Genomic DNA, 25,310 nt, shown 5'->3' on the forward strand with positions numbered 1-25,310 from the left:
GCTCACTGCAACCTCTGCCTCCCTGGTTCAAGTGATTCTCCTGCCTCAGCCTCCCGAGTAGCTGGGATTAAAGGCACCTGCCACCACGCCCAGCTAGTTTTTGTATTTTTAGTAGACAGGGTTTCACCATGTTGGCCAGGTTGGTCTGGAACTCCTGACCTCCAGTGATCCACCTGCCTCAGCTTCCCAAAGTGCTGGGCTTACAGGTGTGAGCCACCGCGCCTGGCCTTCTCCCACCTCGTTTCTTGCTTTCTCGTCACTCTGTTATTCCTAGCCTGGCACTCATCACCATGTGTAGTTATCTTGCTTGTTCATTTATTCCCATGCTTATGGTCTCCCTGCCTAGAACCTGTACTTCAGGAGGGCCGAGATACTGTACATGCTTCTCTCCCCTGCTTCTGCAGAGCCTAGGCCAGGACCAAGTGTGCAGCAGTGCTCAGAAATGATCGGCTGAATGAAGAAATGCTGTGCTAATCCCGGTGGGCATGCGGGGAGAGCTGGGGTGGGAGAATCAGGTATAGATGGGAGGTGTACCCTGCACATGTAGAGTGGCTGTGCCCTGGTCCATGGCAAACATGTTGGAGCCGGTGCACACATAGGTGCCCGCATCGCTCAGCTGGACATTGCGAATGGTCAGGATGCCGTTGAAATCCATGGCTCGGGTGGGCAGCTTCCCGTTGTGCAGGCGGGTCCACACCAGGGTATAGGCTGGGGACTAGCAGGGCAAGGTGAAAGGGGGTCATGGGTGGGGCTCAGAGACCCCAGAAGACAGACTTCCCTCATCCCCACTCCCTGCCCTGCACACCTTGCTTTTGGCTGTGCAGATGAAGGTGACATCGGTTCCGGGGCGCACGCTCTGGCTCCGCTGCTCCTCCACTGTCACTGTGATGGGCTTGCTTGGAGCCTCTGCAGGGACGGGAAGCCCCCTGTGAGCCGGTGCTGGCTAGGCCCTGGTCCTGTGGCCACTTTGTCTTTCTCCATAACCTCCTCTAGGCATCACTTCCTTCCTGGTCCAGCCTAACTCTCATTCCACTCCCTGGCGCCTCCCTCCCCCATTCCGGCTGAACCCCACCATGCCCGCCCTCCTTGCCCACACAGAGCGGCCACGGCTGTGGTTAGGGAACACCACGCCATGAGTCCACTTGGCTCCAGTTTCTGATCACAAACCACAATAAGCTCCTGACACATCACACTTCACTCCAACTGGGTTTCTCCGTCTGGTTTGAGTTTCTATCCCCCAAAAACAACTATTTCACACCTCCTCCCATCTCCTCCAGCCTCTCCAACCACCCTTGCACTTTCTTAGCTAGTGGTACTGACACACACTTGTTGGGAAAATAGAAACAGCTAGTCAGGACTTTTCCCAGCCTCCCAAACCCACCGGCTCTCTAGGTACTGGTCCCTGAAGGACAGGCCCCTTCTCCTGCCCCCACCCCATCCCACCGCTGCGCCTGAGTGCCACCCCTCCCCAGTGCTTCCTTCGCTCTCACGACATCAGTGTCTCCTTCTCATGAGATCACTTCAGTCCAGAGTGCATTCTAGGATTTCCCATTTCTGAAAACTCCCCCTTGACCTCATGCTCTCGTGGTCAATGACCCATTTCCTGGCCTCCCTTCAGAGCCAAGACTCTTGCAGGAGTTGTCCACACTCGCCACCTTCCCACCCATGCGTCGCCTCCTTCCAATCTGGCTTCTATCCCTTCTCTCCACTGAAAACCGCTCTTGTCAAAGCGCGACCTCCAAGGGCCATTTCTCTGCCCTTATCTGACTTCCCAGTGGAGAGGCTGCCCTGGAAGCCCTTTTCCCTCTGATTCCCATGATGCCCCCTGTCTTCTCCTGCCTCATGGCTGCACTGTCTCAGGCTCTTCCTGCCCTTCCTCTTCCATTTGACATGTTCATGCTGGAGCTCCTTGGGACTCTGGGCTTGGGCCCTGTCCTCGGGCCACATTCTCCCTAGGTGACTTCATCCTGATGCATAGCTTTGAACACCATCCCTGTGCCAACAGCAACCAGACTCATTTCTCTGGCTGGGGCCTCTTACCGGAGTTCAGACTCACATACCCAAATGCCTGCCTGGTGGACTCAATGAGATGTCTTCCCAAACATCTCAGACTCTAACACGTCCAAAGCAAACTTGTGATTCTCTCTGACCTGTTTGTAGCCTGTGCTGCTGGTGGCCTAGCCATGCCCCACCCCGTGCCCACCTGCCTGACTTCGCCAACCACTGCACTTTGCATTGAGGGCTTTCTTAGGCCACTGGAGCCCACAGTGCACACCTATGGGTGGGACAGACGTGCAGGGGACTTGATGCTCCCAGAATAGGTCTCAGTCAGTGACTGACAGGAGCTGGCCTAGACATACTGCAGCTCCCTGGACGCCAGGGCAGGGTGACTCCGAGATGCATCATCATCATCATTATTATTATTATTATTATTATTTTAAGATAGAGTCTTGCTCTGTTGCCCAGGCTGGAGTACAGGGGCGCGATCTCGGCTCACTGCAACCTCCACCTCCTGGGTTGAAGCAATAATTCTGCCTCAGTGCTCCCAAGTAGCTGGGATTATACGTGTGTACCACCATGACCAGTTAATTTTTTCATTTGTACTAGAGACGGGGTTTTACCATGTTGGCCAGGCTGGTTTCAAACTCCTGACCTCATGATCTGCCCACCTTGGCCTCCCAAAGTGCTGGGATTACAGGCGTGAGCTACTGTGCCCGGCCCACCCTTTTCTTTTGACTTCACTGACCAGTCAAGTCCTGCCGATCCTACCTCTAAAATGAGTCTTGAATCTGCCATCTCTCCTCATCTCCATGGCCGCTGACCTCGTCCAGGCCACCACTGCCCCCTCCCAGCAGGTGAATGTACCATCTGCTGAATCTGCCGCCTGCAGCCCAGCCCAGGACAGGCGGTCTTGGTTACACGGGGCGCAGGGACTCACCAGTGACCAGCAGCTCTGCCCGGCTGGTATTGGCATGGTGGAGATTACGGCAGGTGCAAATGTAGACGCCGGCGTCCGAGGGCTGGACGCTGGGGAAGTGGAGCTCAGAGCCTGGTGGGGAGGAGAAAGGAGTTTGTTGGTGCAGATACACTCTTTCTCACATCCAGCCCCATGCGCAAGGACAGGACCCCACTAGGGCAGGGACAGGCCCCTGCCTCCCCTCCCACTGGGATGGCTCTTGGGGCTGAGGAGCCTAGGGCCATGGGTACCTTGATGTCGCTGCTGGGTGCTGCTGGGCACAGGCCGCCCATCCTCACGGGACCAATAGAAGTAGTGGGGTGGGCTCCCACTGACCTGGCACCGCAGGGAGTGGGAGCCACCTTGGGGCACTACGCTTCGAGCAGGATGGACCTCGACCACCAGTGGGGCTTGGTTTGCTGGGGGTAGGGGCCAGGACAGGAGGGGCCTTTCAACATTGCCTTCAATATTTGTGCTCTCCCAAAAGCTAGGGTACCCCACCCTCAGCCCTGTCCCCCAGACCCAGTATCCCCCAAATTCCCAGGGCTCCCTGTCTTGCCCATCGTCCCGATCCTGGGCCATGGTCCCACTTACTCTCTGGCAGGCACCGGCCCCCTTGCACGCTGGGGTTACCCACGTAACCTGGGGCACACCTGTAAGGGGGAACAAGGACCGGCAATGTCAGGCCTCAAGGGCCCCAGTGCCTCATGCTAGACTTGGGGAGCCAGAAACTCAGCAGGCTGCCCAATGTCAGGTGAGGGGGCTCAGAGCTCTCGAAGCACTTTGGGGACCAGACAGGTCCCAACACAGGGCGCTGGTGAACTGAGAAAGGGGAGTGTAAGGGAGTGTTAGCAGGCTGGGTGATGAGGGAGGTAAGGTCTTTATTCTCCAGAGAAATTCATTCAGAAAACATCCATTTTTTTTTTTTTTCTGAGATGCAGTCTCGCTCTGTCGTCCAGGCTTGAGTGCAGTGGCGTGACCTTGGCTCACTGCAAGATGTGCCTCCCGGGTTCACGCCACTCTCCTGCCTCAGCCTCCTGATTAGCTGGGACTATAGGCGCCCGCCACCACGCCCAGCTAATTTTTTGTATTTTTAGTAGAGATGGGGTTTCACCATGTTAGCCAGGATGGTCTCGATCTCCTGGCCTCGTGATCTGCCTGTCTCGGCCTCCCAAAGTGCTGGGATTATAGGTGTGAGCCACCGCGCCCGGCCAGCAAACGTCCATTAAGCAATGACTGCATGCCAGGCATGTGCTATAGGTGTTGTTGGAAATATAACGATGAACATGATGAAGTCCCTGGTCTGTGGAACTTACTAGCCGGGAACCCAACATGGAAATTCTATGTGAAAATGAGGATGCAGGAAGTGTATCAGGGCTGTGCGGGTACAGAGGAGGGCACTGGCCCAGCCTGGAGAGCCAGGGAGGCTTCCAAGAGGATCGGACTTCTTGTATTACCTCAGAGCAGGCTGTACTCTTCTTTCAGATAACTTATCATGGTTTTTTAAAATTTTATTTATTTATTTATTTATTTATTTTGAGACAGAGTCTTGCTGTGTCACCCAGGCTGGAGTACAGTGGCGCGATCTCAGCTCACTGTAAGCTCTGCCTCCCGGGTTCACGCCATTCTCCTGCCTCAGCCTCCCGAGTAGCTGGGACTACAGGTGCCCACCACCACGCCCGGCTAATTTTTTGTGTTTTTAGTAGAGATGGGGTTTCACTGTGTTAGCCAGGATGGTCTTGATCTCCTGACCCTGTGATCCGCCTGCCTCGGCCTCCCGAAGTGCTGGGATTACAGGCATGAGCCACCGCACCCAGCCTATGGTTTGTAAATATACATTTGCACAATTACTTTTTTCCTGTCTTATCTCCCATTAGGGCTGATCTCTTATTAGATGGCAGACTCCGTAAGGGCCGGGGTGGAATCTGTTCTGTTCGTTCCATTATCTCCAACACCTCAGCACACAGTATGGTACACAGGAGCTGCTTGATAAAAATTTGCTGAATGACTGAATGAAGCTGGGTCTGAAGGCTAAGTGGAAGTTAGCCAGGAAGAGGTGGTTTAGGGGTGAAGACTGTTCCTGCAGAGGGAACAGCATATGCAAAGCCTGAACATCAAGAATTCAAAAAGTGGCTGGGCGTGGTGGCTTACGCCTGTAATCCTAGCACTTTGAGAGGCTGAGGTAGGAGGACTGCTTGAGCCCAGGAAGACCAGCCTAGGCAACACAGTGAGACCCTGTCTCAGTTTAAAAAAAAAGAAAAAGAAAAAGAATTTAAAAAGTCAAGCCCAGCTAAAGTACAGAGTTGGGTGTCAGAAGTGGGATGAAGCTGCTATAGTAAACCTGCCTAAGGAGGTTGGGCTTGTCCCAAGGGCAATGGGGCAACTTAGAAGGGTTTGGGGCAGGGAAGGAGCATAATCCTGGAAAAGACTCTTCTGAGCAACACCCTTTAAGGCTCTCACTTGGGAGTCCACCATTTGTCCTCCATCCTTCCCCCACTTCTGTTTACAAACTTACTGCTCACAGTACTGGCCAGTGTAGCCGGGTTCGCAGGCTGTGCAGCGGTACCCACCGGCTCCCAGGCTCTCACAGGTGCGGGAGAACCTGGAATTGGGGAGGCAAAGGTCAGGTCATGAGAAGCCCACTCTCCATCTTGCTCCCTTCACTTCTGCCCCAAAAGACAATGCAGCACCTTCCATTCACTCCCCAGTGGAAGTGTGTCCTTGGGCCTTGAGCTAGGGCACTCACATGTTCTCTGGGTTGGTCAGTGGGCAGGCACAGGGCTGGCAGTCCTCAGGCGTCCCGGCTGTGGCATCTCCGTAGTAGCCAGGGGCACACAGCTCGCAGAACTCCCCTGCAGCATTGTGCTGGCATTGCTGTAGGGCACAAGGGGGGCAGGCACCAGCCATTAGGCCAAATCTACCAGAAACCTTTCGGGGTTGTAATCCCTTGATCTAGAAATTCCAAGTTTGTGAACTCATCATAAAGAAAGAATCATGGAAGGGCACAAAGATTTCATTACAAGGACACTCATTTCTGTCGTGTTTATAAAAAGCAAAATGGGTCGGGAGCAGTGGCTCACACCTGTAATCCCAGCACTCTGGGAGGCCGAGGCGGGTGGATCACCTGAGGTCAGGAGTTCAAGGCCAACTGGCCAATATGGTGAAACTCCATCTCTACTAACAAATACAAAAATTAGCTGGGTGGGGTGGTGTGCATCTGTAGTCCTAGTTACTCGGGAGGCTGAGGCAGGAGAGTTGCTTGAACCCAGGACGTGGAGGTCGAAGTGAGCCAAGATTGTGCCACTGCACTCCAGCCTGGGCAACAGAGCGAGACTCCATCTCAGGAAAAAAAAAAAAAAAAAAAAAAAGCTTTAAACAAACCTAAACATCCACGAATACGGAATTGGATAAATTAAAAAGTACATCCATTCAAATAGCTGTCAAAAAGGGTGATGCTGATTCTATTTTCTCCGTAAGTACCTGTGATAGCAAAGGAAAGGTATACACTCAGGTATTTGGGTGCAGAGCATTAACAATATGTGCATTATCAGCTGGGCACAGTGGCTCACGCCTGTAATCCCAGCCCTTTGGGAGGTCGAGGTGGGTGGATCACCTGAGGTCAGGAGTTCAAGACCAGCCTGCCAACATGGTGAAACCCCATCTCTACTGAAAATACAAAAATTCGCCAGGCATGGTTGCAGGTGTCTGTAACCCCAGCTACTCGGGAGGCTGAGGCAGGAGAATCACTTGAACTGGGGAGGCGGAGATTGCAGTGAGCCGAGATTGTGCCATTGCACTCCAGCCTGGGTGACAAAAGCGAGACTCCATGTCAAAAAAAAAAAGTAAAAGAAAATATGTGCATCCTCATAAAAACATGTGGGTTACAGATTCTCCTCCAAAGAGATTCTTGTTTGTTGTATCAACATAAGGTGTTCCTTGCTCCAAGTTCAGCTTATGGCTGTCAACCAGCTGCCCCTTCACCGCGTACCCTGGGGGGCTATATACATGCTACTCTGAAAAGTCCAGGTATAAAAAAATATACGTAATGAGGCCAGGCGCAGTGGCTCATGTCTGTAGTCCCAGCTACTCGGGAGGCTGCGGCATGAGAATCACTTGAACCCAGGAGGCAGAGGTTGCAGTGAGCCAATATTAGGCCACTGCACTCCAGCCTGGGCAACAGAACGAGACTGAGACCCTGTCTCAAAAAAAAGTAAAAAGGCCAGGTGTGGTGGCTCACGCCTGTAATCCCGGCACTTTGGAAGGCCAAGGCAGGTGGATTGCTTGAGCTCAGCAGTTCAAGACCTTCTGAACAACAAAGGGAGACCCCATCTCTATTAGATAATTTATTTTTTTTTTAAGAAAAAGAGAAAAATAGTAAGGAACCAAAGTTTTTTCTTTACACAGAAGGATGTTACTCCATAGCTCTGGCCACCCCACCATGCCCAGTGACCTGGTCTGCTGACCCAGGTGCTTCGAACCACAGGCCATGCCCCATGACCCTGATCCCCGGGATTGATGCCTGCCTTGTCCAGCCTGGTCCCCCACCCAGGCCCAGCTGAGCTGACCCCCTGTCCTGGCCTCGCTTGCAGCTCACCGAGCAGGCCCCGGTCTCCGGGTGGCACAGGTCTGAGTGACCATTGCATTCACACAGCTCGCAGTGGCCAAGGTAGAGTCCACTCCCGGTGCGCGTGTAGCCGGCGGCGCAGTCCTGGGGGCAGAGAGGAAGGTCGGCCTCTGTTCCCAATGCGCCCCAGCCACAGCCAGCAGACCCAGAACCCCTCCCTCCAGCGTCCTCCCAGGGGTGACGCTGGTACATCACAGGCTGGCGCTCCTCCTTCCCCACTTCTGCTCAGTGTGTCCTCCTGTCCACGGCCCTCTCCCAGTCCACACTGTTCACCTCTTGGAGGCATCTCCGTGCTGTTCTTTGGGCTGGAGTAATCTGTGATTCTGAATTGGCTCCCTGTCTCTGGTGGGCCCCCTCACGGGCATGAACTGGGTTTTAACCTCCGGAGAGCGTGGCCCATGCTTGAGGTTGCACTGCCCAGCGGTTAGGACATGCTAGGCTTTGGAGTCAATCACACCCAGGTTCAAATTACTTTCTGCCACACATTAGCCATGTGCCCTCGGGACACACTCGCCCCTCAGTACCTCTATTTTTTTACCCATTAAAGGGGATAATGATACGTATCTCAGGGCTGTCAGGAGGAACACATGCAGGGCCCAGATGCCGGGGTCATTATAGTTATGATGGTAATCAAGGCTGTGGTGATGCTGGCTGAGTTGCTTGCTGATGCCTCTGTGCCCGTGCAGAGGTGGTGGAGCCGGCCACACGCTTACCTGGCAGGACAGACCGATGTAGCCTGGGGGGCAGCGGCACTCCTCCACCTCGAGGGCCCGGGGTCCGCTGGAGGGCCCGGGCTGGGCGACCTCCAGGCTGACTGCGCTGATGCTGGCCGCCAGCGGCACGGAGGAGAATGTGGCCCGGATCAGGAGCTCATCCAGGTCAGCCAGTGCCATCAGGAGGTGCTCGCGTGTGGCTGGCTGCCCATCGGGACGGCGCCAGAATTCCTGGGTTGGGGGGTGGCAACGTGGGCGGGGGCACTGGGCTTTGTGGGCTGCTCCTGCAGTTACCACCCCCCAACTCCTGCCTTGCAGGCACTGACTGAGGGCTGCGAGGTGAAGGTTGGGGAGCGAGAGGCAGGGTGGGCATCAAAGCCAGGCTCCGAGTCAGGGTGGAGGGTGGGGTGGGGTGAGACACAGCGTGGTCAGGTGCCCCTTACCTCTCGCAACACGATCTCGTAGCTCCTCCTCTCGGTGCCCTGGAGTGCTGGCTGGGAGGCCACTAGCATGATGTTGTTGCCCTGGGAAGAACACCAGCAGGATTGGAAGGGGAGCCGAGGGGTCCCTGGGGTGCCAGGGTGTCCTCCACCAGTCCTAGATTCTCTGTAACCCCCAATCTCCCACCTCTCTGCTCTCCCAAGCTCACGTGCCCAAAGGAGTCAGGCACATGCCCACTGCCCCCTTCTCCCAGCAGCAGGATCCTCTGCTTGGGTCGTGTCCAACCAGGCAGGGATGTGGGGGCACAGGCCTAACTCTTCCAGCCTGTGCCAGGAAACTGAGTGCTGGATGGAAAGGACAAAGGACAAATGCCGAGGGTGCCCCGGGCTTCAATCCTGCCCTTCTGCCCACCCAGCATGGCATACAAATGCTCACCGTGATCTGCACGTCGGGGTCAGAGAGTGGGCTGCCCTGTGGGCCTGCCGTGTAGGAGAGGGTGTATCGCAGCTTCCCACCATAGGCCGCCACCTGCAAAGAGGCAAGTCCAGAGGTCACAGACTGACCTTGGGGTGTGAGTGTTGGACCATACAGGTGAGGGATGGAGCATCTGGCGGCCTTGGGGTGTGAGTGTGCCACACTCCCTCACTCCCTCCCTGCCCAAACCAATAGGTCCGGGTGCATGGCCCACGGTTGCCTGGGAAACAGGACATTTCTCAGTTCCTCTGCAGCCCCAGACATGGTGGTGATGATGCTGAGCAGCCTCTTCGCTCTGCAAGGTTCTCTATTCCCCATTGCCTGACGGTGCCAGTGAACAAACTCCAGGTCTGCTTTCATTGACAGTAATTTCCCATAAGGCAGACAAGGGTAATGACAATGACCACCAAGGGGAGGCTGCGGAAGCTTCAAAAGTTCTCAGCCATGGGGGTGAGGCTGAGGGCAGCCCCTCGGAAACCTTGCCTCCTAGGCAGGTGGTTTCTGTTTGCCCAGAATCCAGTTCCTCCCTTCTAGAAGCTAAACCCTGGTTTTCTATAAAGAACAACTCTCTCCGCACAGGAAGAGCATGTGGTCTGAGGGCCCTGATCCCCTCCTCCTCTATAGTGGAGACATCAGTCAGGCCTGGTCAATCTGCATAACCTACCACTGCCCTTCGCCACCCCATCAGGAATAGACAAGTAACCCGGGTACTTCTGCTCTTTCTACCAGGCCAGAAAAAGTCCCTTCCGCAGTCAGATGAGAAGCTGGAGAACCAAGATAAAGCCCTAATGAGCCCCTGGATAAGGCCATGCCTGATACCAGACATGCTTAGACTCCGCAGTTGCATGAACCAATAGATTCTTTGTTGCAGACAAGCCCACTGGACTTAGGTACTGTGTTGCTCATGACCAGAGAGTCCTTACTCTTGCTGCACGGGACCTTCACACGGACAGCTGAGGCCCCCCAGCTCTGCCCCACAGGACTTTCCCTTTTCTCCTCTGCCACCAGGGTAGACGTTCATCTCAATACCAAACTGCATCAAGTCTACCCCTTTGTTCGTTTGTGTGTTCACTCAGCTAACCAGCATTCATCAAACACCTACTGACTACACACTGGCCCCGGGCTACAAGGGCACCAGGGATGTTCTCCATGAGCTCAAGGCGTGGTAAGGAATTTTAGAGTGTAACCAAATAACCACAAAAGAACTGGTTTCCTGTTTGCTTTGAATGCCAGCAAGTTCACAGCCGTTTCTGGGACTGACTTTCTAGCAAGTTGCGGGTGTGTATAACACAAGTGATTTTTTAAGAGAATTTATTTATTTTTTCAATTTTTTTTTTTTTAAATAGAGATGGGATTGCCCTATGTTGCTCAGACTGGTCTCAAACTGCTGACTCAAGTGATTGTCCTGCCTCAGCCTCCCAAAATGCTTTGATTACAGGCATGAGCCACCATGCCTGGCCTATTTAATTTTTTAGAGACAGGATTTTGCTATGTTGCTTAAACTGGTCTCAACTCCTGGCCTGAAGCGATCCTCCAGCCTCAGTCTCCAAAGTGCTGGGATTACAGGTGTGAGCCATTGTGCCCAGATCCAGCATAGTGATTAAAAGGGCAGACTCCACAGTCTGAATGACCTGGGTTCAGACTCTAGCTCTACTGGCTATACAGCCTTGGACAGGTCGCTTAACCTCTCCGAGCCCTACTTTCCTGACATGGACATGGAAGTAAAAGTAACACCCACTTTGAAGGGTATCATGAGGATTACGTAATACAGGACACAAACGGTGATGCACTCTGCACAGCTTGAGAACGCACATCACGCTCAATAACCCTGCAGTACTCCAGCTCCACCCTCAGCTCCGGCAGATCGCTCATTATCCTCACCCCTCAACCTCCCTGTCACACTTCTCTGAATGTACCTTGTGACATGTCATGCCCATTGTTTTGTTTGTTTGTTTGTTAAGATGGAGTTTCACTCTTGTTGCCCAGGCTGGAGTACAGTGGTGCAATCTCAGCTCACTGTAACCTCCACCTCCCGGGTTCAAGCAATTCTCCCACTTCAGCCTCCCAAGTAGTGGGATTACAGGCGCCCGCCACCACGCCCAGCTAGTTTTTGTATTTTTAGCAGAGACAGGGTTTCACCATGTTGGCCAGGCTGGTCTCGAACTCTTCATCTCAGGTGATCCACCTGCCTCGGTCTCCCAAAGTGCTGTGATTACAGGCATGAGCCACCGCGCCCAGCCAGGAAGCTGAATTTTTTTTTTTTTTTTTTTTTGAGATGGAGTCTTGCTCTGTTGCCCAGGCTGGAATGAAGTGGCACGATCTTGGCTCACTGAAACCTCCGCCTCCCAGGTTCAAGCGATTCTACAGCCTCAGCCCCCTAAGTAGCTGAGATTACAGGCGCCCGCCACCATGCCCTGCTAATTTTTGTTTTTTCAGTAGAGACAGGGTTTCACCATGTTGGCCAGGCTGGTCTCAGACCTCACGTGATCCACCCGACTCGGCCTTCCAAAGTGCTGGGATTACAGGTGTGAGCCACCACGCCCAGCCTGTTATGTGTATTCTTAAGAGGTACTTGAAATTGTTGGAACAAAATAGAGGCAATATTAATACTCATCTAAGGCCAATGCCAGCACTCATGATGATAATAATAATGATACCAATGGTGATAGGAATGATAATCGGATGGACTACGGGAGGGCAGGGCCCACTCTGCCTGCTCTGCCTGTACATGACACAGCACACAGTAAATACTTAATTAATGCTTCTTGAATGACTGAGTGCAGTACCAAAAACTAGGCGTCTCGACACAAGGTCAAGAAAGCCCAGAGAAAAGGCACTAGAGGAACCCTCCCAGGCGAGACAGCTCCTCTGACAGGGGTCAGGGGCCAGGGGTCAGGGGTCAGGGCCCGCTGAAGGACACGGGCAGGCTGACTTCAGTCTCAGCTGTGCTTTGACCTGAACGTCCCAGGCAAGTCTCTACCCACCGTGGGCCTCGGTCTCCCTCTGTGTGTCATAAAGGGCCTTGACAAAGGGCCCTCTGATATTTTAGGATTCCATGATACCCCTATAATCCCCCCAAATCCTTGTTACCTTGTTCCCCAGGAAGGCCCGGGGCAGCTGCCAGTAATAGAGGCTTCCAGGGAGCAGAGAGAAGCCTTCGTAGGAGAGAGAGAACTAGGAGGGAAGGGCAGGTGGTGAGAGCCGAGGGGAGCAGGGGTGGGGGTGGGAGGGCGGAGGTGGTCCCGGCAGGGGTGGACCGTCATGGGAGAGAGGCCCAGTGGCAGGGCAGAGACAGAGCCAGCCCCCCACCCCCACCTGACAGTGCAGGTCCTGGCCCTGCTCTTTGGACGACTTTCTTTCCAATCCCGGCCCAGGTCCCCAGCTGATGTCTCTGGGCGTGGCCTGGGTCCGCCTCTCCTCCCATCTGGTGGGTCTCTTGTGGACCCCAACATTTACACAGCACATCAGTGAACAATTCCAATGGGGTGGCTCCTTTCATATGTATTTGAAAGCAAGTAACCAGCCTAACTGAGTTGGTATATGATTGAGTTAAAGGAAAATTTGAAAGAAATAATAGTCCAAGTAGTTCACAGAAATTGGTGAAGTTGGTTCAGAAATGACTGAAGTCTAGAAAGCATGGTGGGTGGGGATCCCTTGATGGGCACCTTGGCACATACCTGAGAGCCTGGTGGGAAAGACAGAGAGGCTGAGGAAGAGGTGGAGGAGGAGGAGAACGTGGAGGAGGAGGAGGAGGAGGAGGAGGAAGAAGGGGGTGCTGCTCGCAGAGCAGCTGCAGGCTGGGGATGAGGAGAGAGCCCCTGGGGAGGGGGTTGCGGGTGGGCAGCAAAGCTGGACAGAAGCTGCCAGATCTCAGCATCCATCCGTCTCTGAGCCTCGTCCACCTGGGGGACCAGGAGCCGAAGAGCGGTGAAAGGGAGCAGAGAGGGACAGAAAGGACGTCCGTGAGGCTTTACCTCCCTGCGGGCCCAGCCAGCCACCCGCTATGCACTGTTAGCTCACAAGTGCTGATACTTGGCACTCTGGCCCTTGTACCCACTGCCCTCTTGTTCCTCCTGAGCCAGGCGGGGATATCCTGGGATGGGCTTGGCTGCCTATGGGCCGTGACTGATGGGAGAAGCCCTACAAAGGGTGCCCAGCAAGGGACGGGCAGAAGTGCTGGAGGCAGCCCCAGGGGCATCTGGAGGGGGTTGTTGCTCCTCGGCCTGACTCTCTGTGTGTGCCCTGGCACCCGCCCAAGCCACTCATGGTTCTGGAATGTTTCCCAAGGGTGACACCAGAGCAGACCAGGCATCAGGCTGGGGTCTGGCCTGGCATAGGGGAAATGGCCCGGGAAGGCTGGGGTCTTTGCTCAGGTGCCTGCCTGGACTCAGCTCTTTGGTCTCCTACAACCTGTCCTAGCCAGGTCCTCAGTTACCTGTGATGCCTGCTGTGCCTGGTCCCTGCCCTCTGGGGGCCCTGGGATCCTCCCAGCTGTCATGGCTGCCCGCAACTGCTCCTCTGAGAGGGACGTGCGGTTCTGATGAAATGGAGGGAGCAGGCCAGCTAAGACCTCCCAAGGTCCCGGAGCTGGAGCCATGGGCAGGGTCCTCTACCCATGGACGTGGTAGTTAGAAAGGCCCACACTAATTAGGAAGAAAGATGCATGCCCCCCCTCTCCAGGCTGGCACCCCGGGGTTAACTCCAGGTCGCCCACGTGCACACAGAGGGTTAACAGTGGTTGCTTGACAGGCAGGGCCAGGAGAACCTGGGGGGCTAGATACAGTCACGTGGATTAGCATCGGGTTAGTCTCCCTGCTACCTCAGTTGCCATTCTGACTTCAGACGGTTGGCACCAGGACCAGAACACAGCAGGTGAGGCAAGGTGGGGCACACACCCTCCTGACTCCAACCCTGGGGCCATGGGACACTGCCTGGGTTCATGCAGACCCCCAATGCCTTGGGCACTGCGCATCTCCCCACACAGGGCTGGGAGCACCCAAGAAGGCGCCACACCCCATCACACCAACTTCACAGCACGCACATCCTGGGCCTACCTGGTGAGCCCGGCGCATCCGCGCAAAGTATGCCTCTCCCTATGGGGCGCAGGGAAATGCCAGGACAGGAGACAGAGATAGGTCTGAGAATTGCAGGACAGAGCAGCAGAGAGGCCAAGAGATAGCGAACCCCAGAAGGGAGAGGGGAGAAGGGACCAGAAGGCAGCCAGCCCTGGGAGAAGCCCGGAGTACCTGGCTCTGTCCAAGGAACAGGGATGGGGCAACCCCAGAGCGCCCCCTCCCAGGTGTCCCTGGCCCCCTCACCCCTTGCCTGGGGGCACATCTGCTGCAACACTGGCCTCGACCAGGAGTGGACTCCTGTGCCAAGACCCACTTGCCCTGGGTGCGACCAGATGCCTGTGCTGCTCAAGGAACACATTTGGGCAGGCTGTCCCAGAGCCCAGCCCTGAGTCCCTGCCCCCCACAACACCATCGCCACCACCATCACCACCTTCCCACCAGACCCTGTTCTGGAGTAGCAAAGACAGGTTCACCTCTGACTGGCAGAGTATTTGTTTGTTCGTTTTTTGAGACAGTGTCTTACTCTGTCACCCAGGCTGGAGTGCAATGGTGCAATTATGGCTCACTGCAACCTCCCCCTCCCGGGCACCAGTGATCCTCCCACCTCAGCCTCCCTAACTAGCCGGGACTACAGGCATGCACCAACACGCCCAGCTAATTTTTTGTATTTTTTTGTAGAGACGGGGTTTCGTCACATTGCCCAGGCTGGTCTCAAACTCCTGAGCTCAAGTGGTCCTCCCGCCTCTTGTCTTCCAAAGTGCTGGGATTACAGGCGTGGGATCTGGTCTTCAGCAGAGCATTTGAAGGGCAGCCTCTGACCTGGGTTTGGATTCCAGCATTCCCACCTCCCAGCTGCGGGGCTTTGGGTAAGGTACCGAGCCCCATTGCCTTAGTTTCCTCATTTATGAAATGGGGCAGTAGCAGGACCTGGCTCACACAGTTGTGATCTGTGACTTGTAAAGGACGCTGCCTAGCACAGAGTGAGAGCTCAACACACATGACCTATGATGAGAATTACTGTGTCCAACACAAGCACAGAGCCAGGAGCGCGGATGAGTGAAGTTGGAGTGGGCATGTGAATGACGCTGAAACTGTGTCTCACTCGTCTTTGCATTTCCCAGCCTCTCCTAGGACCTGTCTGTTGAATAACTGCATGAAAGCTAAAAGTCATGAACAGCTGAGCACTTATTATGTGCCAGGCGTGATCTCCAATCCCCTCAGCCACCATGAAGTTGAGGTTTATCAAATGGTGTCTGGCTGGCAAGCAGCAGAGCTGGGGTTTAGACCAATGTCTATGGGACAGCAAAAGCCACGTGGCTAACCACGATATGGCCATGCAGGTGGCAGGTGCCTGCCTGCTGAGAGACGGCGCAGAGGTGAACTCATGTCTGAGTCACCACTGACCCTGGTGCCAGGCTGGGGCCCACCTTGTCTCCCTGGTATGTCTCCGGCAGCTGCCAGTAGAAGGATTCGTGGCCAAGGTGGGCGAAGTTGCCAAAAGAGAGCTGGGCACCCTCGGGCACGGGTTCCACAGTGAATTCTCCAGTCAGGCGGCTGTTCCGCTGTGGGTTCACTAGGGCAAAGCCTTGGAAGTCCCCAGGGGCAAAGTGGGTGGAGATCTGGCAGGGGAAAAAGAAGGAGGCATCAGCCTGGGCACTGGGGTGCCTTGGTGGGGGATGGGGTGCCTTGGTGGGGGATGGGGTGCCTTGGTGGGGGATGGGGCACGGGAGGGTGTTAAGGCGGGGAATGGGGTCCTGCTGAGATCAGGGCTGGGAGAGAAACAATGGGGGCATGTGACGGTATTGAGGCAGGGATGAGGGTCACTGGGCTCAGTGCTGAGATGGACAATACCAGGCAGCAGGTGGCAACCCCGCCTGGGGCTGGGCGGCACAGGCTCTTACCAGGTGGCGCGTGTAGGCGGAGCTGGCGCACTGCTGGGTGATGCCCATACAGAAGCAGGGCAGGCAGCCCTCGGGGTTGCTGGCGTTCAGGTGGAAGTGGTGGGGCCGGCAGTGGCTGCAGGTGAGGCCTTCCACCTGGGCCTGGGTAGGTGGATGGAAGGAGGCAGGCAGGGGACTCAGTGGGTCTCCTGCACCCCCAGCAGCCTGAGGCCAGCTTCCCCGGCCGCTTCCAGCAGCCCTGGGCAGCCCCTGCCCCATTCCCCATGCTCTGCCCCCCATGCCCAGGTCTCGGCTTCCACCAGATGCTGCCTGATTTCCCCGAAGGCTCCAGGCAGTGGGGCAGAGCGTGTCCCTCGGGGCAGGGATTCGGACTGACCTTGCACTGGCACTGACCAGCAGTGTCACACTGGCTGCTGACACTGCCTTGGGGGTCACAGTTGCAGCCTATGGGCCCTGGCACCTGGCCGTCTCCTGAGGTGGAAGAAAGCCATGGCTGGAGGCCCAAAGCCACCACCCAGCACCCCTCTCCCTCCACTCTGCTCACCGAGAGGGAGCTCTGATTTCTGACGTGAGCACTCAACACTCTCACGACAGCCCTTGGAAGTGGTGGGGCCTGCTCCTATCCCCATTTTACAAATGAAGAAACTGAGGCTTGGACAGGCAAAGCCAAAAGGGAGTAAAGGCTTCTGTCCTAGCTCCACCTGGGGACACTGGGTAACCCGACCCCAACGACCTCCCCAATCTTACTCACTCCGGCATGGCTGGCCCTGGCTGGGGTTGCCATAGTAGCCAGGGGCACACCTGCAGAGAGAGAAAGCCTCTGATGAATTTTGGATGAACGCAAGCAGAACCCCAGGGCTGGGCTGGGGGTCTCATACTGAATTCAATGGTCTCGTGCACTACAAGAAACCAACAGCCTGACTCGCCCATGTTACGGGGAAACTGGGCAGAGAAGAGCAGGGATGCGCCCTGGACCACACAGCCAGTGAATCGGGGCAGTCAGGAACCCAGGAGCTTCAGGAAGAAGCAGGGGTTTTGTGGGAAGACTGGCCTGGCTGGGGCAGGGGACCAGGGGGCTGAAGGTGAACCGCAGGCTAGGATGTATGTCTGAGGGTCTTGAATTCTGGGCTAGAGGTTGAGGCTCCCGAGGAGGGGAGCTGACTGTCTTCTGGGGCCTGTGCAAGGTTAAGAGTGAGAGGCATCCCTGATTCCTCTGGGTTGGGAGGGCTGGGCCCTGCCCGAGGACTCCAGGGACACCCCCTGTGTGCCCCCGTGTGCATTCCCCCACCCTCTCCACCCCCTGCCTCACCTCTCGCAGTGACGCCCGCTGTGGCCTGGGGAGCACGCATCACAGGTGGGGTGGCCGTCTGTGTCCAGAAAACAAGTGTGGGCAGCCCTGAGTATAGGGGGCAGATTTCTAGTCAGTAATGCAGTGGCTCCTACCTCTCCCCTTATTCTCCTTCAGGACCAGGGAAGAGGGGAGGGGAAGAACAGGCATGTGAACTCATGTGTCCTGAGTGCCACTGCATGCCTGGCACTGTGCTAAGAGTTCCACATGCATCGCCTCACTCAACTCTCACACAAGGGGCTGAGGAGGGTGGACTACCCCATTCCACAGATGAGGCAGCTGAGGCCCTGAAAGTGAAGTGTATTTCACACCAAGTGACACTGAGGAGGCAGCAAGGCCAGGGTTTAACCACTGCCTCTCAGAAGGGCCCTGGAGGAAGGGTGTGTGGGAGTGGGTGGTAGACATTTCAGGGCAGGGCAGGTGCGGGCGGGGACCGGACGCACTGGCCGGCAGCAGGGTCTCCGTAGCAGGGGCACAGCTGGCAGTCCTGTGGTGTCCCCCGCTGGGCGTCCCCGTAGTATCCTGGCTGGCACTGCTCACACCGAGGGCCCTCTGTGTGATGCTGGCAGCCCTGGAGGAGCAGGATGTGAGTTGAGGCTGGGCCCCCAGAGGCCACAGATCGCTGGGGTGGGGGGAAGGAGGGCAGGACTCACCTGGCAGGCACCTGTTTCGGGCTCGCAGGCCTCTGAGTGACCATGGCAGCTGCAGCGTTCGCAGGTACCCAGGTAGAGGCCACTGGGTGTGCGTGTGTAGCCTGTGTCACAGTCCTGGGGGCAGAAAGATGGCAGTGGGAGGGCCTTCTGAACACGGCCCATTCGGGTAGGGGCACTGGATGGCCAGGGCTGGGGAAGTGGGGAGGGCTCATGGAGAAGGGGTGGGGAGCACCATAGAGGGGCTGGCTGGGCCGGCGTGGGGCCCAGGACTCACCTGGCAGGACGGGCCGCGGTACCCGGGTGGGCAGGAGCACTGCTCCACTTCCAGCGCGGGGTCCTGGCCGGTTTCCTCAGGCACAGCCACGTCCATGCTGATCCCAGAGACCCTGGCGTGACAAGACCCCGCATGAATAGGACCGCTGGCTCTGTGCCAGGCACGCCTGGAGTCCTCCACTCGGAGGGTGTGGTCAGTTCTCCCGACAGCCCAGTCACAGCACTGCTGGGGCCCTGTCCAGCTCTCCAGAGGCTGCGAGGGCCGTGGCAAACAGCCGTTACCTGCAACTTACTCCAAACCATCACCCTTCCTCACCTGGAGAGGTTATACCCCCCCGTCCCCCTGGGGTACCCAATGACAGGCTGATACAGGCTACAAGAGCCTTCGTGCCTGAAAGTAAGACCACTTTCCGGTGAGTGACTCTCCAGAGCTCCCCGTGGGCTGAGGCTGGGGCTAGACTTGACCTGTGACCACATCCCTGCGTGGCCCTCCCCACTCCTGCGTCCCTCTCCTTGTGAATCACGTGCACCCCAATCCCCGTCTCAGGCTTCCTTCTAGGGAGCCTGGCCCCAGACCAGCGTGTAACAGAGACATTGTTAGACTCTCCATTTCACAGACAGGGAAGTGAGGCACAAAAGGGTCACACAGTCTGTAAGTGGCTGTGCACTGCACCGTGTAGACAGAGTCCCTTCCCTAAGCCCATGCTGGTCCTCCCGCCCCGCTCCAGACACCTGCTCTCAGTGGGCTGCTGGGCGTAGGACGCTCGGACCAGGAGGGTGTCGATGCCTGCCAGCGCCATCAGCAGGTGCTCCCGTGTGGCTGGCTGCCCATCGGGCCGCTGCCAGGCTTGCTGCCAAGGAAAGGACATGTGTGCTCAGCCCCGGATGTCCTGGAGTATTGATGCTGGAGAGGCGGGAGCAAGGGCCTGCCCGCACCCCTGTCCCCGGGGGACAGAACTGCTCACCTCCCGGAAGGGCACAGTGAAGGTGCTGGGCTGGCCGGGGCTGGGCTCCTGGGCCGGGTGGTGCTCTAGGATGATGTTGTTACCTTGCAGCACCACCAATGGCTGCCCGTGCAGGGGTGTGGAGCCTGGCTGGGACCGCTGGGTCACTGTGAAGCGCAGCTCTCCTCCATAGGAGGTCACCTGGGACCAGGGTTAGATAGGAGCTTAGCAGGGGCCTGAATTCGGGCCCTGTCACTGCTCCAGCCACCTTTTCCATGCGATGTATCTCACTGTTCTCCCAAGGCACCACGACCCTCCTGCCTCCAAGCCTTTGCCTGTGCTGTTCCTGCTGCCTGGAGTTTCCTTTCCCTTCCCACCCACTACCCACCTTGTCCCCCAGGAAGCGTGAAGGGAGGCTCCAGAAGTAGGGTCCAGATAGGAGTCTGTGGAAGGAGGAGAATCCCAGTTCCCCGGGCGTGGGGGAGAAGATGCCCTCGTTGGTGGTGTGGGTGCTTGCAGCGTTGGTCAGGCTGAAGTGACCAGGCTCCTCAGACGCCCCATGCACCTGGGAGGAGGAGAAAGGGCTGGGATGGGGGCCATGGCCTGGGACTGGCACTTGGTCTTCCAGCCCAGGGCTTGGTGGTCCTGCCCGCCCACCTTGCAGAGGTACCTGGGCACGGCTCCAGGAAGAGCTGGTACACTGGCGACTGACACCCATGCAGAAGCACTTGAGGCAGCCATCGGGGTTTTGGGTACTCAGATGGAAAGAGCCGTCAGCACATTCGTTGCACAAGCGCCCCACCACATTGTTCTGCAGGCACAGAGTTGGAGCTGAAGGACAGCCCAGGGGAGAGGCTGCCTGGAGCTCAGGCCGAATCCACCCTCAGTCCAGATAAGAACCTGAGACCCAGGGGAGCCACTGAAAGAGCACACGTGGCTGGGCGCAGTGGCTCATGCCTGTAATCCCAGCACTTTGGGAGGCCAAGGCAGCTGGATCACCACAGGTCAGACGAGTTTGAGACCAGCCTGGCCAACGTGGCAAAACCCTGTCTCTACTAAAAATACAAAAATTAGCCCAGCATGGTGGCACACAGCTATAATTCCAGCTACTCAGGAGGCTGAGGAAGGAGAATCGTTTGAATCTGGGAGGTGGAGGTTGCAGTGAGCCGAGATCGCACCACTGCACTCCAGCCTGCGCGATGGGAGCAAGACTCCATCTCAAAAAAAAAAAAAAAAAAAAAAAAAAAAGAAGAAGAAAGAGCACATGTATGAGGCATCATTACCACCTGAACAGTAATTCCCACTTAACAAGTGCTTAGGCAAGCATTTTTCCCTTTTCTCTTTGGCTGCCAGGGGGTTCACCAATAAATTTAAGTTTGAAATACAGCAACTTGATTGAAATAATTGCTGCTTCTATTTATGGAGTGTTTCATGCACTGTTCTGCTTTCCATTTGACATCACCTCATTTAACTCTCCTAAGGACCTTGAGAGGTAGATGATACCTTCATCCCTCACATGAGGAAGCAGAGGCTCAGGGATGTGAAATGACTTGCACAAAGTTACTCAGCTTGCTTATCCACTCTGGGATTGAAGACCAGGAATGCCTGACTCCAGAGTCTGTCCGTTCTTTTTTACACTGACACTTGATACTCACATTCTTTTCTTTTCTTTTTTTTTTTTTGGAGACAGAGTTTCACTCTTGTTGCCCATGATGGAGTGCAGTGGCATAATCCTGGCTCACTGCAACCTCTGCTTCCCGGGTTCAAATGATTCTCCTGCCTCAGCCCCCTGAGTAGCTGGGATTATAGGCGCCCGCCACCACGCCCAGCTAATTTTTGTACTTTTAGTGGAGATGGGGTTTCACCATGTTGGTCAGGCTGGTCTTGAACTCCTGACCTCAAGTGATCCACCCACCTCAGCCTCCCAAAGTGCTGGGATTACAGGCGTCAGCCACTGCGCCTGGCTGATGCTCCCATTCTTAAAGCAAGAGACCTCCCTTCTCTGGCCTCCATTTCGTTATTCACAAATTGGGGACACTAATATCTATATCATTGTATCAATGTGACAATGGACAAAGTATGGCAAAAGCAAAGGTACAATGCAGATACAAAGGCTGCATAAAGAATGACTGGGACTTGAACTCAGGTCGCCTGACTCCCTAACAAGTGCTCCTTCCCAACACCAGGCCACCTCTCCTGGTACAGAAGGCCGGTCAGCCAGGTCCACTAGCCTCTGACTATGTTACCACCCACTGGCCGAGGATCTATGGAGAGGACAGAGCTTCCTTCCTCCTTCTCCCAGCTGTGGTGCTGGGCCCAAGGCCTCTGGGTGGGTGGCGGATGGCATGCGTACCTTACAGCGGCAGGCCTCGCCGGAGGTCCCCACGCTGCCACGCTCATCACAGCGCACAATCTCCTGGTCTGGGACACAAAGTGGGTGTTGGCAGGGCAGGTGGGAATGGGATAGACAACAGTTTAGGCAGAGGAACGGCGGCTCTCTAAGGATCATGAGCTGGGGCAGGGAGGGAGGGTACCTGGTGTACAGCCCAGGTTGGGTTGGGAGGTGGGTGTCGGGGGTGGTGGCAGCCATACTCACTGACAGGCCTGCACTTCCCGCCGGGCTGGATGGGGTTGCCCTCGTATCCGGGGGCACAGCTAGGGGAAAAAGGCGGCCCCCGTCAGTGGCACTTCCATGACCCCACTCAGGAGCCCCATTTCTGCAGCCCCCAAGGCTCTCCCTCACCTCTCACAGCGGCGGCCGGTGTAGCCTGGGGCACAGGCGTCACATGTGGCTTGGCCATCCGTGTCTAGGAAGCAAGTGTCTGAGAATCTGTGGGTATCAAGTAGACAGGGGCAGGGCTGCGGTCAGGCTTTCTCCTCCCACCCTGGGAAATGACTGCTGTCCCCACACAGACACAGTGTGCCAGGAGGCATGACACCATCTTCCTGCCCGGCACAGCAACTGTGGGAAGTCAGGGGGCTCATTATACAGACAAGGAAACAGAGGCCTAGAGAGGTCAAGGAGCACGGGATAACTTAGTGACCAGGCGGACATCTGAATCCAAGTCTCCCGCCTCCCTGCCCAGAGTATTCTCCCGGCCTGCTGCACGGCCCCCAGCCAAACCCCCCGACCCGGAGCCGGGGCTGACCTGCGGGAGGCATCGATGTATGGGCAAGGGCAGGGCCGGCAGGCAGTGGCCGTGGCCTTCGTGGCATCCCCAAAGAAGCCAGCCTTGCACTTGTTGCACTGTGGCCCCTCCGTGTTGTGCTGGCAATTCTAGGAGAAGGAAGAGGGTATGGCTCAACTTCTAGAGCAGAACTGGGCCAGATGCTGTGGGGGGCCTTGGAGGCTGTCTGGCTCAGCCTCCCCATCACGCTGGAGGCACGGCTTTGCAGACAGGGGACCATCGACTGCAACCACTTATAGACGATGGGGAGCTGATCACCTCACACGGCAGCCTGTCCCATAGATGATTCCAAATGCCTGCTTTTTATCGACCTAAACCTGCCACCCTCTTCCAATCTGCACCCACTGGTCAGTTCTACTCCCCAGAGTCTGTTTCTTCTGCCCGACACCTTTGCAGGGATTTGGAGATGACAATGCTGCCCTGCTTGAGTCTTTTCTTTTGTCAGCGCCACAATCCCAGCTCTCGCCACTATTCCTAAGAAATAAGGTATCACCCTAAGGGCTCTACCCCCTAGGGCTGCCCTCTGCAAGTCATGCTTCTTCATTTGACACTCTCCAGGATTAGTCTGATGAGGGTGGGGGAGAGGAGGGCCATCGCCTCCCTTGTCTGGACGCTATATCTCTGGGGTTTGTTGTTGTTGTTTTGAGACAAGAGTCTCGCTCTGTTGTCCAAGTTGGAGTACAGTGGCACAGTCTCGGCTCACTGTAACCTCCACCTCAAGTGATTCTCCCGCCTCAGCCTCCTCAGTAGCTGGGATTACAGGCGTGCGCCACCACACCCAGCTAATTTTCTTATTTTTAGTACAGACGGGGTTTCACCATGTTGGCCATGTTGGTGGCGACCTCCTGACCTCAAGTGATCCACCCATCTCAGCTTCCCAAAGTGCTGGGATTTCAGGCATGAGCCACCACGCCCAGCCTCTATCTCTGTTATTGCATCCAGAGGTCATGATAGTCCATCTGGCAGTCATGACACTCATTCTGGAGGCTTGTGCTGAGCTCATGAACACAGGGAGTCTCGCACCTTGTCCTTGCTCCTATTTTAGTGTCCAAGTGCCAGCTGGCTCTACTCACCAGGCAGTGGCCATACACAGGGTCACAGGAGCTGGCATGGCCATTGCAATTGCAGCCAGAGCAGGTGCCCAGGTAGGGCCCACCAGGCACCCGAGTGAAGTGGGCATCACAGCTCTCGCAGGACAAGCCAGAATAGCCAATGGGGCATCTGTGGGGACAGGACCGAGAGAGTCGCTGCAAGGACTGTGAGGCCCTGCCGTTTCTCCTCTATCCTTGCCAGGGCCTCTGTGGTTCCCAGCCCTGCCGGCTCAGGCACCTGCACTCCTCCACACTGTGGGCACGGCCATGGCTGGTGGCGTGGGTCACAGTAGTATCCATGGCGATGTCGCTCAGCCCCACGCTGGCCATCTTGGTGTTGTACACGGTCTGGATGAGCACGGCCTCCAGGCTCTGCAGCACCTGCAGCAGCTCCGCGCGCTGCACCGGCCGGCCAGACTCATGGACCCAGTGCTCCTGGGTACGGGTGAAGGTGGCAGGGGTCACACATCAGCACCTACTCAGCCTAAATCCCCCTTTGCTTCCAGCCCTAAGGGCTCAGGCACCACCTACCTCAGAGAACTGGACCTGGCGCTGGTTCAGAGCACCAGGTTGGGTGGGCGTGTGGCCTCGGGAGAGGAGGCGGTACCCGGCACCCACGAGGACCACGTCCGGCCGCTGCACTGGCTCCAGCATGCCACGGGCCAGTTCGTAGCGCACGTTGTAACGCAGGGAGCCACCATAGGAATCCACCTGGCACAACAGGGTGGATCAGGGCGGGCAGCTGTGGGCACACTTGACACCCATCGTGCCTACAAGGTGCCTACAGTCTTCCAGCTCCTCCCTCACTGTGCCTACCTGAGACTCACTGTGTGCCAGGCACTGAGCTAGGTATAGGGAACCTGAGATGGGTGAGACTCAGGCTCTGACTCTAGGGTGTTTGGTCCATGGCAGGGTGTGGAATCATGCAGTGCACAGGGTGCCCAGGGAAGCCAGTGAGGAGGTACAGAACCCAACCCAGGCATGGGGGAGCGGTCAGGGAGGGCTCCTGGGAGGACAGAAGGCCAGCTCTTCTTCCCAAGCCAGCAGTGCCAGGGAGAGGTCCTGCCCTGAATGGCTGAGCCACTGCCACAGGGGGCTGCGTCGGGGCACAGCAACACCTTTCCCCCCAAGTCTGCCTCACTGTCCACCAACTGCAGAGGGAGCGGAGCCCACGGGATTCTTTCTCCACCCAGGGCGGCAGCCCAGGCCTCTCACCTTGTTGCCCAGGAACTGCTCAGGGAGAGCCCAGAAGGAGTCGTGGACGAGGAAGCGGCGGGACAGGTCGACTAGCTGGAACTCGTGCAGGGCTGGGTCGATCTGCAGCTGCGTGGAGGAGAGGGGTGGCATGCTGGGCTGTGCAGGCATCACCACATTCACACCTGCGGGTGGCAAGAGAGAGGCTAAGGGCTGCAGCCTGGGCCTGCCTGATACACCCACCTTGAGAGGCAGCAACCCAGAAAAAGATGGGAAAGTTCTAGGGGAAATTTGATTTCAAGAAAACTTCGATCTCTCTTCCAAAGTGAAGAAAATGCAGGTTTTGGCCAGGTGCGGTGGCTCACGTCCGTAATGCCAGCACTTTGGGAGGCTGAGGCGGGCAGATCACTTGAGGCCAGGAGTTCATGACCAGCC

The 25,310-nt window shown here is 56.5% G+C and overlaps 1 protein-coding gene across 6 annotated transcripts in view; it reads right to left on the bottom strand.

The window, feature by feature from the left end:
* Nucleotides 1-25,310, bottom strand: part of HSPG2 (heparan sulfate proteoglycan 2) — a 117,475-nt gene that overhangs the window by 35,489 nt on the left and 56,676 nt on the right. For 4 of the 6 annotated variants that reach the window (XM_050789744.1, XM_050789745.1, XM_050789743.1 and 1 more), the window contains exons 14-48: nucleotides 24,897-25,060; nucleotides 24,213-24,392; nucleotides 23,920-24,116; nucleotides 23,664-23,811; nucleotides 22,552-22,679; nucleotides 22,146-22,232; nucleotides 21,999-22,057; nucleotides 21,756-21,823; nucleotides 20,073-20,213; nucleotides 19,791-19,967; nucleotides 19,424-19,603; nucleotides 19,191-19,309; nucleotides 18,460-18,571; nucleotides 18,186-18,299; nucleotides 17,976-18,103; nucleotides 17,494-17,580; nucleotides 16,936-16,985; nucleotides 16,561-16,655; nucleotides 16,185-16,325; nucleotides 15,711-15,902; nucleotides 14,263-14,301; nucleotides 13,644-13,745; nucleotides 12,886-13,110; nucleotides 12,299-12,382; nucleotides 9,170-9,262; nucleotides 8,737-8,817; nucleotides 8,294-8,524; nucleotides 7,551-7,664; nucleotides 5,703-5,830; nucleotides 5,472-5,558; nucleotides 3,551-3,609; nucleotides 3,208-3,375; nucleotides 2,939-3,049; nucleotides 806-906; nucleotides 535-715 (exon numbers count right to left, since the gene is read on the bottom strand). In XM_050789744.1, the coding sequence (XP_050645701.1) occupies nucleotides 535-715; nucleotides 806-906; nucleotides 2,939-3,049; nucleotides 3,208-3,375; nucleotides 3,551-3,609; nucleotides 5,472-5,558; nucleotides 5,703-5,830; nucleotides 7,551-7,664; nucleotides 8,294-8,524; nucleotides 8,737-8,817; nucleotides 9,170-9,262; nucleotides 12,299-12,382; nucleotides 12,886-13,110; nucleotides 13,644-13,745; nucleotides 14,263-14,301; nucleotides 15,711-15,902; nucleotides 16,185-16,325; nucleotides 16,561-16,655; nucleotides 16,936-16,985; nucleotides 17,494-17,580; nucleotides 17,976-18,103; nucleotides 18,186-18,299; nucleotides 18,460-18,571; nucleotides 19,191-19,309; nucleotides 19,424-19,603; nucleotides 19,791-19,967; nucleotides 20,073-20,213; nucleotides 21,756-21,823; nucleotides 21,999-22,057; nucleotides 22,146-22,232; nucleotides 22,552-22,679; nucleotides 23,664-23,811; nucleotides 23,920-24,116; nucleotides 24,213-24,392; nucleotides 24,897-25,060 (4,371 nt within the window). The remainder of the gene's footprint in view (nucleotides 1-534; nucleotides 716-805; nucleotides 907-2,938; nucleotides 3,050-3,207; nucleotides 3,376-3,550; nucleotides 3,610-5,471; nucleotides 5,559-5,702; nucleotides 5,831-7,550; nucleotides 7,665-8,293; nucleotides 8,525-8,736; nucleotides 8,818-9,169; nucleotides 9,263-12,298; nucleotides 12,383-12,885; nucleotides 13,111-13,643; nucleotides 13,746-14,262; nucleotides 14,302-15,710; nucleotides 15,903-16,184; nucleotides 16,326-16,560; nucleotides 16,656-16,935; nucleotides 16,986-17,493; nucleotides 17,581-17,975; nucleotides 18,104-18,185; nucleotides 18,300-18,459; nucleotides 18,572-19,190; nucleotides 19,310-19,423; nucleotides 19,604-19,790; nucleotides 19,968-20,072; nucleotides 20,214-21,755; nucleotides 21,824-21,998; nucleotides 22,058-22,145; nucleotides 22,233-22,551; nucleotides 22,680-23,663; nucleotides 23,812-23,919; nucleotides 24,117-24,212; nucleotides 24,393-24,896; nucleotides 25,061-25,310) is intronic. The other 2 variants (XM_050789747.1, XM_050789746.1) reach the window with 1 other exon arrangement.

This window comes from Macaca thibetana, chromosome 1 (assembly GCF_024542745.1).
Source record: "Macaca thibetana thibetana isolate TM-01 chromosome 1, ASM2454274v1, whole genome shotgun sequence".
Lineage (NCBI taxonomy): Eukaryota > Metazoa > Chordata > Mammalia > Primates > Cercopithecidae > Macaca > Macaca thibetana.